We start from the raw sequence: 18,859 nt of genomic DNA on the forward strand, positions 1-18,859 counted from the left end.
GGGGGATGGGGGAGTGAGGTCGGGGGGATGGAGCAGAGAGGTCAGGGGGGTGGAGCAGAGAGGTCAGCGGGAGTGAGATCAGGGGGATGGAGCAGAGAGGTCAGGGGGAGTGGTCAGAGGGATGGAGCAGAGAGGTCGGGGGAGTGAGGTCAGGGGGATAGAGCAGAGAGTTTGAGGGGATGGCGCAGAGAGGTTGGGGGGAGTGGTCAGAGGGATAGAGCAGAGAGGTCCGGGGGAGTGGTCGGGGGGATGAAGCAGAGAGATCAGGGGGAGTGAGATCAGGGGGATGGAGCAGAGAGGTCGGGAGGATGGGGGAGTGAGGTCGGGAGGATGGAGCAGAGAGGTCGGGGGGAGTGAGCAGAGAGGTCAGGGGGAGTGAGATCAGGGGGATGGAGCAGAGAGGTCAGCGGGAGTGAGATCAGGGGGATGGAGCAGAGAGGTCAGCGGGAGTGAGATCAGGGGGATGGAGCAGAGAGACGGGGGATGGAGCAGAGAGGTCGGGGGGGATAGAGCAGAGAGATCAGCGGGAGTGAGATCAGGGGGAAGGAGCAGAGAGGGGGGATGGAGCAGAGAGATCAGCGGGAGTGAGATCAGGGGGATGGAGCAGAGAGGTCAGCGGGAGTGAGATCAGGGGGATGGAGCAGAGAGGTCAGCGGGAGTGAGATCAGGGGGATGGAGCAGAGAGGTCAGCGGGAGTGAGATCAGGGGGATGGAGCAGAGAGGTCAGCGGGAGTGAGATCAGGGGGATGGAGCAGAGAGGTCAGCGGGAGTGGAGATCAGGGGGATGGAGCAGAGAGGGGGGATGGAGCAGAGAGATCAGCGGGAGTGAGATCAGGGGGATGGAGCAGAGAGGTCAGCGGGAGTGAGATCAGGGGGATGGAGCAGATAGGTCAGCGGGAGTGAGGTCTGGGGGATGGAGCAGAGAGGTCAGGGTGAGTGAGGTCTGGGGGATGGAGCAGAGAGGTCAGCGGGAGTGAGATCAGGGGGATGGAGCAGAGAGGTCAGCGGGAGTGAGATCAGGGGGATGGAGCAGAGAGGTCAGCGGGAGTGAGATCAGGGGGATGGAGCAAAGAGGTCAGCGGGAGTGAGATCAGGGGGATGGAGCAGAGAGGTCAGCGGGAGTGAGATCAGGGGGATGGAGCAGATAGGTCAGCGGGAGTGAGGTCTGGGGGATGGAGCAGAGAGGTCAGGGTGAGTGAGGTCTGGGGGATGGAGCAGAGAGGTCAGGTGGAGTGAGATCAGGGGGATGGAGCAGAGAGGTCAGCGGGAGTGAGATCAGGGGGATGGAGCAGAGAGGTCAGCGGGAGTGAGATCAGGGGGATGGAGCAGAGAGGTCAGGGGGCAAAGTGCAGTGGGAAGAGCATGTGTTTACAGCAGCAATACAGCATGACTGAACAATGACAGTTGGATTCTTCTCATAGATTAGACAAAGAAATATACATATATGTACATACAGATACAAGGCCTGGGGGGTCCTATGCTCCAGGTGCAGAGGCCACGCTCTGCTTTGTTCCCAGAATTCTACGCAGAGGGTCAGATCGGGATCCAGTTATCGGAGGCTCTCATGTATACATCACACTCACAGATCATCATTTAAAACAGAAAGCAACCAAAATATATACAAATAAAAGTGTATACCTGAAATGCGGGAGGGGGGGAGGGGAAGGGTCATGCGCAGAGCAGGGGGAGGGGCCGGGGGTGGAGTGCAAATCTTCTCAGGGTTGTAAACATAAACGGTTTCCTTTACTCGATGTGGAGTGCATAACACTTCATGTAACTTTCTGCCTGTACACAAGGCACTGCCATGGGCACGCACCACAGCCCACTGCACAAGGCACTGCCATGGGCACGCACCACAGCCCACTGCACAAAGGTCAGTTGGGGAGGGAATGAATAAGTATGACATACAATCAAGGGAAGACTTGGAGTGTTAGTCTTCAGCAAGTAGTCAGCAACGCCTGGGGGGGGGATTAGGCAGAGCTTAAAGATTAATGCGGCCTGGCTTTCTCTACCCCACCCAGTCGTGTTTTTAGAAATGAATTACGCACGCACAAGTCCATTTACATGACTAGCAAAGCAACTGTCCTCTCACTCTTCTCAGCACACAAGGAAATCCTGAAATCAGAGCTTGCTGGGGTTATCCCAGGAAATGTTGAAGAAACGGCATGGGCTGCTGAATCAGTGGGTAGAGGAAAGAGGAAGGAATGGGGAAAGGGAGAGGGGAAAAAATAAATTGGAGCATTTGAGAGGAGGAGTTCCAGGTTTTGGGTTTCCGAAGATGTGGAGCAGGTAACATCCACTGTAACTTCAGAGAGTATCAGGAGCCAGCGAGAGCACCTTACAGACCAGAGTATCAGGATAGACCAGCCTGAACATAGGGGGAGGGGCAGGGGGGGGGGGAATCCCAGGAGTGCCCTGCTGGAGGTAACACTGATCCAGAATATGAACATGTCCTGTCTTGCAGGACTTCCCCAGACAGAGGACCTCCCTCTCTCCATAAGACTATCCAGTGACTGACACACAGTTCCACTCGGAGAATCCACGAGGCCTGTTAGAAATACGTATCATCGGTGGAGCCGGTGCCACTCTTGCGTTTGGAGTCAGTGGCCGGGGAAGACGCCTCCTTGCGCCGGAAAGAAATTTTTCTCTCTTTCTTCTGTTTGGCCTCCGATTTCTCCTTCTCTTTCTGAAGTCGCTTTTCTTCTTTTTCTTTTTGTTTTTCCCGCTCTTTCTCCCTTTTCCGCTCACGCTCCCTCTCTTCTCTCTCTTCCTTCTCTCTCTTCCTTTCCCGCTCCCTGTCTTCCTTCTTTCTGTCCGGCTCTTTTTGCTTCTCCTTGCCCTTCTTGGCGGGCTCTTTGGGTGGTCCCAAGGGTGTTTTATTGGCGGTGGGAGAAGGCAGCACAGGATGAAGACCCTCAGATACCACCACAGACTCTGGTGGTTGGAGGGTGAGAGCGGGACTGGTGGGAGGAGAGGGCTTTCGAAGGCTGGATAGGCTGAGCCGGCTGCCACTCAGAGTAGGGTTCATGCGCAGTTTTTCTTCCTGAATTTGGCGGGCCCCGTGTAAGCGGCGTGAAGGGCGATACTGTAACTCTCCTCGGTTTTCTCTCCACTTGCGCAGTTGTGTATTGCTTTCCCTCTCTATAAGAGCATCTGTGACCGCAAGGGAACTCACCTGAAAAATCAAACATAAATGTAAAAAAAATCAAAGAATTCTCCAGGATAAAGCAAAGGCTTTAATACAAAGACTCCCGAACCATCCACCTCCCCCCAACTGCAAGCCTAAGAGGATCCCACCCACTCCATCCCAGGCCTTTCTCACACCTTTACCCCCTCCCTCTACACCACCATCCCAACCCTTAATACTGGGTCCTCACACAACCCTGTAACCTCATAGTACCTCTCCCCAATATATACCTCTCCCTCTACCTGCCCCATCTCCATCTCCACCACCATCCCAATCCATGATACTGGGTCCTCACCCAACCCTCTTAACCTCATAGTACCTCTCCCCGATAACCCCATTGTATACCTCTCCCTCTACCTGCCCCATCTCAATCCCAATCCATGATACTCGGTCCTCACCCATCCCTCTAAATCCCATTGTACCTCTACCCAAAACCTCCATCTCCACCACCAACCGAATCCTTGTTACTGGGTCCTCCCCCATCCCTCTCAACCCCATATTACCTCTACCCAATAACCCCATTATATATTCCTCCCTCTACCTCCTCAATCTTCACCACCATCCCAATCCTTGTTACTGGGCCCTCACCCATCCCTCTAAATCCCACTGCACCTCTACCAAATAACCCTATTATATACCCCTCCCTCTACTTCCTTAATCTCCACCACCATCCCAATCCATGATACTGGGTCCTCATCCATCGTACCTCTACCCAATAACTCCATATCCACCTCCATCCCAATCCTTGTTACTGGGCCCTCACCTATCCCTCTAAATCCAACTGTACCTCTACCCAATAACTCTATTATATATCCCTCCCTCCACCTCCTCCATCTCCACCACCATCCCAATCCCTGTTACTAGGCCCTCACCCATCCCTCTCAACCCCATAGTACCTCTACCCAATAACCCCATTATATACAGTATCCCTCCTTCTACCTCCTCAATCTCCACCACCATCCCAGTCCTTGTTACTGGGCCCTCACCCATCCCTCTCAACCCCATAGTACCTCTACCCAATAACCCCATTACATACTCCTCCCTCTACACCCCCCCCCAAAAAAAAACCCGAAAACAAGAAATCTGAACTAACCCAAACACCTGAAACGGAGGAAGTGTCAATGGAAAAACTAAAGCAGAAGACACAACACAAAGACTTCTGTAATGTAACACAAAGCAGAAGTAGAGGAGAGATTGTGCGGCGGTAGAGCTGATCAGGACCGGGGAGATGGCAGTCCAAATATAAAAAAGGGAAGAGAAAGGACAACTCTCACCTCTGGCAGGAGAATTTCCTCCTGCATACAGTGAGGTGGAAGGCTCCGTAATTTCTCCATTGTTTCATACATTCCTTGACAGCTCCGCAGCTTGTCCACTGACCCCAGCGTGTGCCGAAGCAACACCAGCCCAACCCGGAAAATTATCTTCACCCCTAAAAGAGAGGAAGAGATCAGCACCTCCTGTGTGTGCAGTGCAGCGCTGTGCCGGTATCACCACACTCACCTTCACAGAAGAACATGTCCCATACACGCAGAACCGAGGACCAAGGAAGAGTACGGGAGAAGATACACATGAACCACTCCGTCATATACAGGATGGGATCAATCTTAAACTTCTTCAGATGTCTGTAAGCCATGGGACAAACCCTGCGCAGCAAGGCAAAGAAAATCTCTCCGTCCAGCTGAATGGCCTCCTGTCAGCAGAGAAATGGGTGTGAGAAACACTGAAAGGACACCAAAGGCTGGGGGAGAAGAAAGAAGGGAGAGAGGAGAAAGAAGGGAGGGAGGAGAAAGCCTGGACAAATATGGTACTAGCAGAGCCAACACAAGGGATTGGAGGACAGAAGGTGGACAGTCAGTAATGGTGGAGGAGATAGCGAGGATGGGAGGACAGAAGGTGGACAGTCAGTAATGGTGGAGGAGATAGCGAGGATGGGAGGACAGAAGGTGGGCAGTCAGTAATGGTGGAGGTGATGGAGGATCGGAGGACAGAAGGTGGGCAGTCAGTAATGGTGGAGGAGATAGCGAGGATGGGAGGACAGAAGCTGGACAGTCAATCAGTAATGGTGGAGGAGATAGTGAGGATGGGAGGACAGAAGGTGGACAGTCAGTAATGGTGGAGGAGATAGCGAGGATGGGAGGACAGAAGGTGGACAGTCAGTAATGGTGGAGGTGATGGAGGATCGGAGGACAGAAGGTGGGCAGTCAGTAATGGTGGAGGAGATAGTGAGGATGGGAGGACAGAAGGTGGACAGTCAGCAATGGTGGAGGAGATAGCGAGGATGGGAGGACAGAAGGTGGACAGTCAGTAATGGTGGAGGAGATAGTGAGGATGGGAAGACAGAAGGTGGACAGTCAGTAATGGTGGAGGAGATAGCGAGGATGGGAGGACAGAAGGTGGACAGTCAGTAATGGTGGAGGAGATAGCGAGGATGGGAGGACAGAAGGTGGACAGTCAATCAGTAATGGTGGAGGAGATAGTGAGGATGGGAGGACAGAAGGTGGACAGTCAGTAATGGTGGAGGAGATAGCGAGGATGGGAGGACAGAAGGTGGACAGTCAGTAATGGTGGAGGAGATAGTGAGGATGGGAAGACAGAAGGTGGACAGTCAGTAATGGTGGAGGAGATAGTGAGGATGGGAAGACAGAAGGTGGACAGTCAGTAATGGTGGAGGAGATGGCGAGGATGGGAGGACAGAAGGTGGACAGTCAGTAATGGTGGAGGAGATGGCGAGGATGGGAGGACAGAAGGTGGACAGTCAGTAATGGTGGAGGAGATGGAGGATCGGAGGACAGAAGGTGGACAGTCAGCAACGGTGGAGGAGATAGCGAGGATCGGAGGACAGAAGGTGGACAGTCAGCAACGGTGGAGGAGATAGCGAGGATCGGAGGACAGAAGGTGGACAGTCAGCAACGGTGGAGGAGATAGCGAGGATCGGAGGACAGAAGGTGGACAGTCAGCAACGGTGGAGGAGATAGCGAGGATCGGAGGACAGAAGGTGGACAGTCAGCAACGGTGGAGGAGATAGCGAGGATCGGAGGACAGAAGGTGGACAGTCAGCAACGGTGGAGGAGATAGCGAGGATCGGAGGACAGAAGGTGGACAGTCAGCAACGGTGGAGGAGATAGCGAGGATCGGAGGACAGAAGGTGGACAGTCAGCAACGGTGGAGGAGATAGCGAGGATCGGAGGACAGAAGGTGGACAGTCAGCAACGGTGGAGGAGATAGCGAGGATCGGAGGACAGAAGGTGGACAGTCAGCAACGGTGGAGGAGATAGCGAGGATCGGAGGACAGAAGGTGGACAGTCAGCAACGGTGGAGGAGATAGCGAGGATCGGAGGACAGAAGGTGGACAGTCAGCAACGGTGGAGGAGATAGCGAGGATCGGAGGACAGAAGGTGGACAGTCAGCAACGGTGGAGGAGATAGCGAGGATCGGAGGACAGAAGGTGTACAGTCAGCAACGGTGGAGGAGATAGCGAGGATCGGAGGACAGAAGGTGGACAGTCAGCAACGGTGGAGGAGATAGCGAGGATCGGAGGACAGAAGGTGGACAGTCAGCAACGGTGGAGGAGATAGCGAGGATCGGAGGACAGAAGGTGGACAGTCAGCAACGGTGGAGGAGATAGCGAGGATCGGAGGACAGAAGGTGGACAGTCAGCAATGGTGGAGGAGATAGCGAGGATCGGAGGACAGAAGGTGGACAGTCAGCAATGGAGGAGGAGATAGCGAGGATCGGAGGACAGAAGGTGGACAGTCAGTAATGGTGGAGGAGATAGCGAGGATCGGAGGACAGAAGGTGGACAGTCAGTAATGGTGGAGGGGATAGGAGGACAGAAGGTGGACAGTCAGAGGATGACAAGTGGTCAGTCACACAAAGTGGAGGGCAGTCAGTCTGCTCACCAGGCCGGCGCTGTAATATCCTGGCAGATACTTGTCACAGATTTGGACCAAACACCAGAATGCTTGCTGGAGACAAAAACAGGTTGATGAGGCAGAATACAGGGAGAACACAATCCCTGCTGACATCACTGGAAATAATGAACAGAATTATTACCTCCGCTGGCATGTGCATCAGCAATACTGCGGCCACCGGAGCCTGCGCCTGACAGTACCCCTCCTCCGGGCGGTACACCGTGTATGCCTTCAGTATACGGTACAAGTCCTGCTGCCTGTATGAGGGGCAATCACAGCATTATGGGGCCAGGAAACAAGGTGGTAATAATATATATACTGCCCATAGGGAGCCCCGATACCTCTCTAGAACGCAACCCGGAATACCACCCTACAATCTACTCAACTCACCTAATATTATCGTCTTAAACTGCCCCCTCCCCACCGTGACTGTATTACCCAACCCACCCCCTTCCACCCAACAATGTGGAACCCAACCCAACAATGCGAAACCCAACCCAACCCTTCCACCCAACAATGTGGAACCCAACAATGCGAAACCCAACCCAACAATGCGGAACCCAACCCAACCCTTCCACCCAACAATGCGAAATCCAACCCAACCCTTCCACCCAACAATGTGGAACCCAACAATGCGAAACCCAACCCAACCCTTCCACCCAACAATGCGAAACCCAACCCAACCCTTCCACCCAACAATGTGGAACCCAACAATGCGAAACCCAACCCAACAATGCGGAACCCAACCCAACCCTTCCACCCAACAATGCGAAATCCAACCCAACCCTTCCACCCAACAACGCAGAACCCAACCCAACCCTTCCACCCAACAATGTGGAACCCAACCCTTCCACCCAACAATGCGAAATCCAATCCAACCCTTCCACCTAACAATGTGGAACCCAACCCAACCCTTCCACCCAACAATGCGAAACCCAACCCAAACCTTCCACCCAAAAATGCGAAACCCAACCCTTCCACCCAACAATGCGAAACCCAACCCAAACCTTCAACCCAACAATGCGAAACCCAACCCACCCCCTTCCACCCAACAATGCGAAACCCAACCCACCCCCTTCCACCCAACAATGCGAAACCCAACCCTTCCACCCAACAATGCAGAACCCAACCCAACCCTTCCATCCAACAATGCGAAACCCAACCCAACCCTTCCACCCAACAATGCGGAACCCAACCCAACCACCCAACAATGCGGAACCCAACCCAACCCTTCCATCCAACAATGCGAAACCCCACCCAACAATGCGAAACCCAACCCTTCCACCCAACAATGCGAAACCCAACCCACCCCCTTCCACCCAACAATGCGGAACCCAACCCTTCCACCCAACAATGCGGAACCCACCCCTTCCACACAACCCGACCCACCCCTTCCATCCAACAATGCGCAACCCAACCCGACCCACCCCCTTCCACCCAACAATGCAAACCCAATCCAACCCTTCCATCCAACAATGTGGAACCCAACCCAACAATGCGAAACCCAACCCCACCCTTCCACCCAACAATGCGAAACCCAACCCCACCCTTCCACCCAACAATGCGGAACCCAACCCACCCCCTTCCACCCAACAATGCGGAACCCAACCCACCCCCTTCCACCCAACAATGCGGAACCCAACCCTTCCACCAAACAATGCGGAACCCAACCCTTCCACCAAACAATGCGGAACCCAACCCTTCCACCAAACAATGCGGAACCCAACTCTTCCACCAAACAATGCGGAACCCAACCCACCCCCTTCCACCCAACAATGCGAAACCCAATCCAAACCTTCCACCCAACAATGTGGAACCCAACAATACGGAAGCCAATCCAACCCTTCCACCCAACAATGCAGAACCCAACCCTTCCACCCGACAATGCGGAACCCAACCAAACCCTTCTACACGACAATGCGGAACCCAACCCACCCCCTTCCACCCGACAATGCGGAACCCAACCCTTCCACCAAACAATGCGGAACCCAACCCAACCCTTCCACCCAACAATGCGGAACCAAACCCTACCCTTCCACCCAACAATGCGGAACCCAACCCTACCCTTCCACCCAACAATGCGGAACCCAACCCTACCCTTCCACCCAACAATGCGGAACCCAACCCTTCCACCCAACAATGCGGAACCCAACCCTTCCACCCAACAATGCGGAACCCATCCCACACACTTCCACCCAACGAAACCCAACCCACCGTTTCCACTCAACAATGCGGAACCCAACCCTACCCTTCCACCCAACAATGCGGAACCCAACCCTTCCACCCAACAATGCGGAACCCAACCCACCCCCTTCCACCAAACAATGCGGAACCCAACCCTTCCACCCAACAATGCGAAACCCAACCCAACCCTTCCACCCAACAATGCGAAACCCAACCCTTCCACCCAACAATGCGAAACCCAACCCTTCCACCCAACAATGCGAAACCCAACCCTTCCACCCAACAATGCGAAACCCAACCCTTCCACCCAACAATGCGAAACCCAACCCTTCCACCCAACAATGCGAAACCCAACCCTTCCACCCAACAATTCAAAACCCAACCCTTCCACCCAACAATGCAAAACCCAACCCAACCCTTCCACCCAACAATGCAGAACCCAACCCGACCCACCACTTCCACACAACCCGACCCACCCCTTCCATCCAAAAATGCGCAACCCAACCCACTCCTATCACCCAACAATGCGAAACGCAACCCGACCCACCCCCTTCCACCCAACAATGCGGAACCCAACCCGACCCACCCCTTCCACACAACCCGACCCACCCCTTCCATCCAACAATGCGCAACCCAACCCGACCCACCCCTATCACCCAACAATGCGGAACCCAACCAGACCCACCCCCTTCCATCCAACAATGCGGAACCCAACTCGGCCCACCCCCTTCCACCCAACAATGCGGAACCCATCCCACACACTTCCACCCAACGAAACCCAACCCACCGTTTCCACTCAACAATGCGGAACCCAACCCACCCCTTCCACCCAACAATGCGGAACCCAACCCACCCCTTTCAAACAACAATGCGGAACCCAACCTACCCCTTCTAAACAAAATTGCGGAACCCAACCCACCCCTTCCACCCAACAATGCGGAATCCAACCCACCCCCCTTCTACCCAAAAATACGGAACCCAACCCACCCCCCTTCCACCCAACAACGCGTAACCCAACCCACCCCCTTCCAACCAACAATGTGAAACCCAACCCACAACTTTTACCAAACAATGCAGAACCCACCCCACCCCACCCCTTATAACAAACAATGCGGAACCCAACCCACCCCTTCCACCCAATAATGCGGAACCCAACCCAACCCACCCCTTTCACCCAATAATGCGGAACCCAACCCACCCAACAATGCGGAACCCACACTTTCCACCCGACAATGCGGACCCAACCCACCCCTTCCACCCAACAATGCGGAACCCATCTCACCCACTTCCACCCAGCAATGCAGAACCCAACCCACCCCCCTTCCACCTAAAATTGTAGAACCCAATTCCACCCCCTTCAACACAACTAGTGACCTTTTGCCCAATTCTTTGGATCCCAACACATCCCCCTTCCTACCAACACTTCAAAACAACACTCGCCCCCACACCCAACCTGCCCTTTCCTTCACTCCAGAATGCCACCCCTACCTACCTCCTGCACCACCCCAGACTACCACCTGGTCCCCCTCAGACCCCCATTCTACAAGCCTCCCACCTCCAACAGTCTTCCCACCTCACATTCTGTTCGCCTCAGATCACCATCCCCCACCATGCCTCGTACTCCCAAGTCAATTCCTGCCTCAGGACATCCCATCTCATCTCCTTCCCACCACAGACCATGTTCCTGATCCAACCCCACCTCCGACTAACAACCCCAACTCACCCATGGCCCCCACGTGCAGCAAACATTTCATGGAATGGGAACTGTCGGTGCAGATCCTTCTCTATCACATCCAGCCACTTGGGGTCTCCAGGGTGCCTCTCCAACTCCTGCAACACACCAATTATACACAGCTTAGGGAGGATAGAGCACACCGACATCATACTGAGGGCGGAGCACGCCGACATCATACTGAGGGCGGAGCACACCGACATCATACTGAGGGCGGAGCACACCGACATCATACTGAGGGCGGAGCACACCGACATCATACTGAGGGCGGAGCACACCGACATCATACTGAGGGCGGAGCACACCGACATCATACTGAGGGCGGAGCACACCGACATCATACTGAGGGCGGAGCACACCGACATCATACTGAGGGCGGAGCACACCGACATCATACTGAGGGCGGAGCACACCGACATCATACTGAGGGCGGAGCACACCGACATCATACTGAGGGCGGAGCACACTGGAGGGAATTACCTCGAACTTCCCCGGGTTCTTGTTGAGGAGTTGGTAACTGCTGGAGAGGTATTGCCACGCACGCGCCCGCAGAGAAGATGGGATCCCTTTTCTACATCGCAGCTTCACCTGTACATGAGAGAGAAGGGAGGATAGAGATGACTGGGCAGAACTACTGACCTGCAGGGTGCGCTCCCCTATAGGTGGCCGACATAGTCCTCACCTTCTGGAAGCGCCGGCTCAGCCACTTCTCCCAATGATTGAACATGTCCAGCCACTTCAGCTCCCTCTGCCGGGCAATCTCCACAGAGGTGCAACCCTCCCTGCAAGAGGAAAACCATCATCACCGTCTATTCCCGATCATCGTCATCCTGATCCCGACCATCGTCATCCCAATCCCATCATCCTCATCCCGATATCATCATCTCGATCCCGACCATCATCATCCCGATCATCGTTATCCCACTCCCAACCATCACCATCCAAGTCTCAACCATTGCCGCCCCACTCCCAACCATCACCATCCAAGTCTCAACCATTGCCGCCCCACTCCCAACCATCACCATCCAAGTCTCAACCATTGCCGCCCCACTCCCGACCATCACCATCCAAGTCTCAACCATTGCCGCCCCACTCCCGACCATCACCATCCAACACAACCATTGCCGCCCCACTCCTGACCATCACCATCCAACACTCAACCATTGCCGCCCCACTCCCGACCATCACCATCCAACACAACCATTGCCGTCCCACTCCCGACCATCACCATCCAACACTCAACCATTGCCGCCCCACTCCCGACCATCACCATCCAACACAACCATTGCCGCCCCACTCCCGACCATCACCATCCAACACAACCATTGCCGCCCCACTCCCGACCATCACCATCCAACACAACCATTGCCGTCCCACTCCCGACCATCACCATCCAACACTCAACCATTGCTGCCCCACTCCCGACCATCACCATCCAACACAACCATTGCCGTCCCACTCCCGACCATCACCATCCAACACTACTCAGAGCCGCCCCACTCCCGACCATCACCATCCAACACAACCATTGCCGCCCCACTCCCGACCATCACCATCCAACACTACTCAGAGCCGCCCCACTCCCGACCATCACCATCCAACACTCAACCATTGCTGCCCCACTCCCGACCATCACCATCCAACACTCAACCATTGCTGCCCCACTCCCGACCATCACCATCCAACACTACTCAGAGCCGCCCCACTCCCGACCATCACCATCCAACACAACCATTGCCGCCCCACTCCCGACCATCACCATCCAACACAACCATTGCCGCCCCACTCCTGACCATCACCATCCAACACTCAACCATTGCCGCCCCACTCCCGACCATCACCATCCAACACAACCATTGCCGTCCCACTCCCGACCATCACCATCCAACACTCAACCATTGCCGCCCCACTCCCGACCATCACCATCCAACACAACCATTGCCGCCCCACTCCCGACCATCACCATCCAACACAACCATTGCCGCCCCACTCCCGACCATCACCATCCAACACAACCATTGCCGTCCCACTCCCGACCATCACCATCCAACACTCAACCATTGCTGCCCCACTCCCGACCATCACGATCCAACACTACTCAGAGCCGCCCCACTCCCGACCATCACCATCCAACACAACCATTGCCGCCCCACTCCCGACCATCACCATCCAACACTACTCAGAGCCGCCCCACTCCCGACCATCACCATCCAACACAACCATTGCCGTCCCACTCCCGACCATCACCATCCAACACTCAACCATTGCTGCCCCACTCCCGACCATCACCATCCAACACTACTCAGAGCCGCCCCACTCCCGACCATCACCATCCAACACAACCATTGCCGCCCCACTCCCGACCATCACCATCCAACACTACTCAGAGCCGCCCCACTCCCGACCATCACCATCCAACACTCAACCATTGCTGCCCCACTCCCGACCATCACCATCCAACACTACTCAGAGCCGCCCCACTCCCAACCATCACCATCCAACACAACCATTGCTGCCCCACTCCCGACCATCACTATATCTCTCCATAAAGAGGACCTGTCACTATATCTCATTGTCCCCCCCCCCATATCTCTCCCTAAAGAAGACCCGTCACTAATTATGTCTCATTGTCGTCATCCCCCCATATCTCCCCATAAAGTGGACCTGTCACTAATTATGTCTCATTGTCCCCCCCCCCATATCTCTCCATAAAGAGGGCCTGTCACTAATTATGTCTCATTGTCCCCCCCCCCCAATATCTCTCCATAAAGAGGACCCGTCACTAATAATGTCTCATTGTCCCCCCCCCATATCTCTCCATAAAGAGGACCTGTCACTAATTATGTCTCATTGCCCCCCCCCCCCCATATCTCTCCATAAAGAGGACCTGTCACTAATTATGTCTCATTGTCGTCATCGTCCCCATATCTCTCCATAAAGAGGACCTGTCACTAATTATGTCTCATTGTCGTCATCGTCCCCATATCTCTCCATAAAGAGGACCTGTCACTAATTATGTCTCATTGTCCCCCCCCCCAGATCTCTCCATAAAGAGGACCCGTCACTAATTATGTCTCATTGCCCCCCCCACCCCCTATATCTCTATAAAGAGGACCCGTCACTAATGTCTATCACAGGGGAGGATTGCATCCCTTGTGATAGGAATAAAAGTGATTAAACATTTTTTTTTTTTTTTTAAAAGGGACAGCGTGAAAGAAAAACACCGGGGACAGACCCTCCGCTCCCTGGGTCACCGGGGACAGGCCCTCCGCTCCCTGGGTCACCGGGGACAGGCCCTCCGCTCCCTGGGTCACCGGGGACAGGCCCCCCGCTCCCTGGGTCACCGGGGACAGACCCCCCGCTCCCTGGGTCACCGGGGACAGACCCTCCGCTCCCTGGGTCACCGAGGACAGACCCCCCGCTCCCTGGGTCACCGGGGACAGACCCCCCTGCTCCCTGGGTCACCGAGGACAGACCCCCCGCTCCCTGGGTCACCGGGGACAGACCCCCCTGCTCCCTGGGTCACCGAGGACAGACCCCCCGCTCCCTGGGTCACCGGGGACAGACCCCCCTGCTCCCTGGGTCACCGAGGACAGACCCCCCGCTCCCTGGGTCACCGAGGACAGACCCCCCGCTCCCTGGGTCACCGAGGACAGACCCCCCGCTCCCTGGGTCACCGAGGACAGGCCCTCCGCTCCCTGGGTCACCGGGGACAGGCCCCCCGCTCCCTGGGTCACCGGGGACAGACCCTCCGCTCCCTGGGTCACCGGGGACAGACCCCCCGCTCCCTGGGTCACCGAGGACAGGCCCCCCGCTCCCTGGGTCACCGGGGACAGACCCCCCCGCTCCCTGGGTCACCGAGGACAGACCCCCCGCTCCCTGGGTCACCGGGGACAGACCCTCCGCTCCCTGGGTGGGTCACCGGGGACAGACCCCCCGCTCCCTGGGTCACCGAGGACAGACCCCCCGCTCCCTGGGTCACCGGGGACAGACCCCCCGCTCCCTGGGTCACCGAGGACAGACCCCCCGCTCCCTGGGTAACCAACACACAACAGGTGAGGGCTACACCTCCATATATAGTCAAGGAACATCCATGTTACATGAGCGGTGAACACGCAGACCTATGCTGACATCTATATACACTGCTGTAGCCCCTCCTCCATGGCGGGTGTTAGTTCTCCCCATACTGACCCGTTGCCGCTGTACTGGCTTCCTCCGAGGAACCCGTACTTGTCGGTCTTCCGGTAGGGCATGCCGTTGATCTCAGAGTCGGAGCCCAGTGAGCTGGCATCATCCAGGTGAGTGAGGGACTCCAGTGTGCCGGACATCAGGCTGACAGAGTCCAGGTAGCTGAGTGTGTCCGGAGCGGGGGCCTTGGACCTGAAGCTGGACAGAGAGGCGGTCTCATGACTGAGAGAAGGCTCATGCTCCCGAATAGAAGGGGTGTGGCCAGGATAGAGGGAGGACCTGGGTGGAATGGGAATTGGGGGTTTGGCAGACATATTCCTATGAGGACTTGAAGGGTCATTGATACGACTTGGAGACAGGGACGTCCCCAGCTGGGCGGGAGGTGGACCCATGGAGGAAGGGGTGGAATTCTGGTCACTGACAATGCCAGGCAAAGCCTTCTTCTCTGTAGTGCCCTGCTGCTGAGGGAGAGTGGAGGAACCGGGTGATCCAATCACAGCGCCCGGTGGGGAAGCCGCGGAGCTCTGTGAGGAGCCATCAGGAAGGGTGCTCGCTGGTGGGGCTCTAATGTCCGGGATAGGAGAGTTCTGTGCTGCTGGCTGCTCTGTGGACGTCGCACCGAGGGGTACGGAGGGGACATTCTGCTCGCCATGTGTTGGAGGCTCAGTGGAGAGCGGGCCCTGTGTCATTGAAGGAGGGGGCCCCATTTTCCCAGCTGAGGTATCAAGGGCAGACATCACATAGGTCGCTACTGACACTTCTTCAGAATGCAGGAGTGACGCCACAGCGCCCTGAGCCCGCTGCCCACCATCTTGTGGCACCTCCTGTGTCTCCTTTATTGCCGTATTATCGGACAGTTCAGATGTTCTTTGGCCCCGAGATGGAACGAGGTATACTGGGGCGTCCTGTGGGGGCGGTACCCTCTGCTCGTGGTGTGCTGAGGTGTCCTGCGGGGGCGGTACCCTCTGCTCATGGTGTGCTGAGGTGTCCTGCGGGGGCGGTACCCTCTGCTCATGGTATGCTGAGGCGTCCTGCGGGGGCGGTACCCTCTGCTCAGCTGTGTGCTCATGGTGTGCTGAGGTGTCCTGCGGGGGCGGTACCCTCTGTTCAGCCGTGTGCCCATGGTGTGCTGAGGTGTCCTGCGGGGGCGGTACCCTCTGTTCAGCCGTGTGCCCATGGTGTGCCGGGGCATCCTGCGGAGGCGGTACCCCCTGCTCAGCCGTGTGCCCATGGTATGCTGGGACGCCCTGCGGGGGCGGTACCCTCTGTGCAGCCATCTGCTCTGAGGTTACCTCCCCCGTGATCTGTATTGCACTTCCCTCCCCTGAAGGTGGTATTGGGGTGACCGCTGGAAATGGTGCTCTCCGTCCAATGTTATTGTGGGTGGGAGGAGAGGCGGGGCCCCCCAGGGTTTCTGGGGCTTTTCTTGGCATTACCCACACAGGTCTGATCAGGGGAGTTTTTCTTGGAGAGTCCCTCGGGGGTGGGGTCAGCTCATCATAAGGTGGATTGCTGACATCAGTGACTTTTGCCCGGCTCTCTGGAGTGGTGTACGGTGGTGGTCTGGGCCCCAGATCCGGCACACTGGTGTTACTCACAGCTGCTGGGGGCCCTTGGCTCTCTAACATTGTCTCTTGTGGTGGTAGGGGCCCCGGATCCAGCACAGTGGTGGTACTGCTAATCAGTGGGGGCTCCTGGCTCTCTGTCACTGTGTATTGCGGTGGTAGGGGCCCTGGCTCTGGCTTTCCGGTGGTACTCCCAGGTGGTGGGGGCCCCTGGATTTCGGTAATAGTGTACTGTAGAGGTAGGGGCCCCGAATTCGACCCCCTGATGGTCCTTTCAGGCGGTGGAGGCCTCTTGCTTTCAGTAATGTTGTATTGCGAAGGTAGAGGTCCCGGATCCGGCCCTCTGATGGCCCTCCCAGGTGGTGGGGGCCCCTGGCTTCTTGTGATGGTGTATTGCAGTGGTAGGGGCCCCGGATCTGGCCCTTCAGTGGTCCTCCCAGGCGGTGGGGGCCCCTGGCTCTTAGTAATTATGTATTGCGGTGGTAAGGGCACCGGATCTGGTACAGTGGTGGCCCTCCAAGGCATTGGGGGCCCCTGGCTCCCTATGACAGTGTAATGTGGTGGTAGGGGCCCCGGATCTGGCCATTCAGTGATCCTCCCAGGCGTTGGGGGCCCCTGGCTCTCAGTAATGATGTATTGCGGTGGTAGGGGCCCCGGATCGGGTACACTGGTGGCCCTTCCAGGCGGTGGGGGCCCTGTGATGGTATAATGTGGTGGTAGGGGCCCCGGATCCGGCCCTTTGGTGGTCCTCCCAGGCGTTGGGGGCCCCTGGCTCTCAGTAATAGTGAATTGTGGGGGTAGGGGCCCCTGATCAGGTACAGCGGTGGCCATCCCAGCCATTGGGGGCCCTGTGATGGTGTATTGCGGTGGTAGGGGCCCCGCATCCAGCCATTCGGTGGCCCTCCCAGGTTGTAGGGGCCCCTGGCACTCTGTTTCCATAGACTGTGGGGGTGGAGAGGCCTTCTGAGGCCCCAAGCTGGTCTCCTCTGTGGCTCCCGGGCCGGGGGAGGCCATGGACCGGCCCTCCATGACGATAAGCACTCTCTGGGTGACTGTGGCCCTCTCTGGGGTCCCTGGCTGTGCTCCGGGGCCCCTGCCCTCGCTGGGCTCTCTCTGGGGCCGGCGCTCCATGGAGCCCTTCCGGGGAGGCGGTACAGGCCGGGGCCCCGGTGGGGAGGAGCAGGGCCCGGGCGGAGGAGGCTCCATGTCGGGGCTCTGCGGCGCTCACCGGCCCAAATGACAGCGGAGAGAAACCACCAATCCCTGACGAGCCCTGCCAAAGCCTCAACCAATCAACAAGCGGCAGGAAGAGGGCGGGGACCGAGATCAAGCCAATCTGAGTATGTATCATGTATGACTGTCTGAGTACGAATGTAATAGGAATGTTGATTGGATAAAAGGTAAAGCCAACCGACCAATCAGAGGTAGGATGAGTGTAGGGCGCAGAAGGGCGGAGCCCGGAACCAGGAAAAGGAAGTAGTGGTCTCCGGAATAAGGGCGGAGTCTCAGCCAATCAGCGTTCAGCTCTAGGCCGCCTGCCCAATTAGCTCCAAGAGGAGGGACAAACAAGGAAGTGGGGTGAGGTTCTCTTTCAAAAACTTTATTTACAAAACCGAATATGAACAGAGCGGATGTGACTGAAGGCTCGTCCCCACACTAAAACTAGCCCCTCCCCTAAAATCACCCCAAACTATGAATTCCCAATCTGTGTAAACCCCACCCCAATATATACCCCTTCCCCATATACTCCCCCAATATATACCCCCTACACCCCCAAATATACCCCTCTCTGCACCCCAATATGTACCCCTTCCCCATATACTCATCCCCCAATATATACCCCCTACACCCCCAAACATACCCCCTCCCTGCACCCCAATATATCCCCCTTCCCCATATACTCCCCCAATATATACCCCCTACACCCCCAAACATTCCCCCTCCCTGCACCCCAATATGTACCCCTTCCCCATATACTCCCCCAATATATACCCCCTACACCCCCAAATATACCCCTCCCTGCACCCCAATATATACCCCTTCCCCATATACTCATCCCCCAATATATAACCCCTACACCCCCAAATATACC

General features: G+C 56.3%; 1 protein-coding gene across 1 annotated transcript; it reads right to left on the bottom strand.

The window, feature by feature from the left end:
- Nucleotides 1–1,513: 1,513 nt before the first annotated feature.
- LOC149428189 (uncharacterized) lies at nt 1,514–18,029 on the bottom strand. The gene is made up of 9 exons (XM_089667617.1): nt 15,206–18,029; nt 11,697–11,796; nt 11,495–11,602; nt 11,006–11,112; nt 7,241–7,355; nt 7,087–7,152; nt 4,688–4,877; nt 4,462–4,616; nt 1,514–3,175 (listed from the first exon to the last, which is right to left on the bottom strand). The coding sequence occupies exons 1-9, from the start codon at nt 17,971–17,973 to the stop codon at nt 2,552–2,554; spliced, it is 4,233 nt and encodes a 1,410-aa protein (XP_089523743.1). The 5' UTR covers nt 17,974–18,029; the 3' UTR covers nt 1,514–2,551.
- Nucleotides 18,030–18,859: the final 830 nt, after the last annotated feature.

Source organism: Staurois parvus, unplaced genomic scaffold (genome assembly GCF_062004578.1).
Source record: "Staurois parvus isolate SC_StPar_1 unplaced genomic scaffold, SC_StPar_1.0 ptg003424l, whole genome shotgun sequence".
Taxonomy (NCBI): Eukaryota; Metazoa; Chordata; class Amphibia; order Anura; family Ranidae; genus Staurois; species Staurois parvus.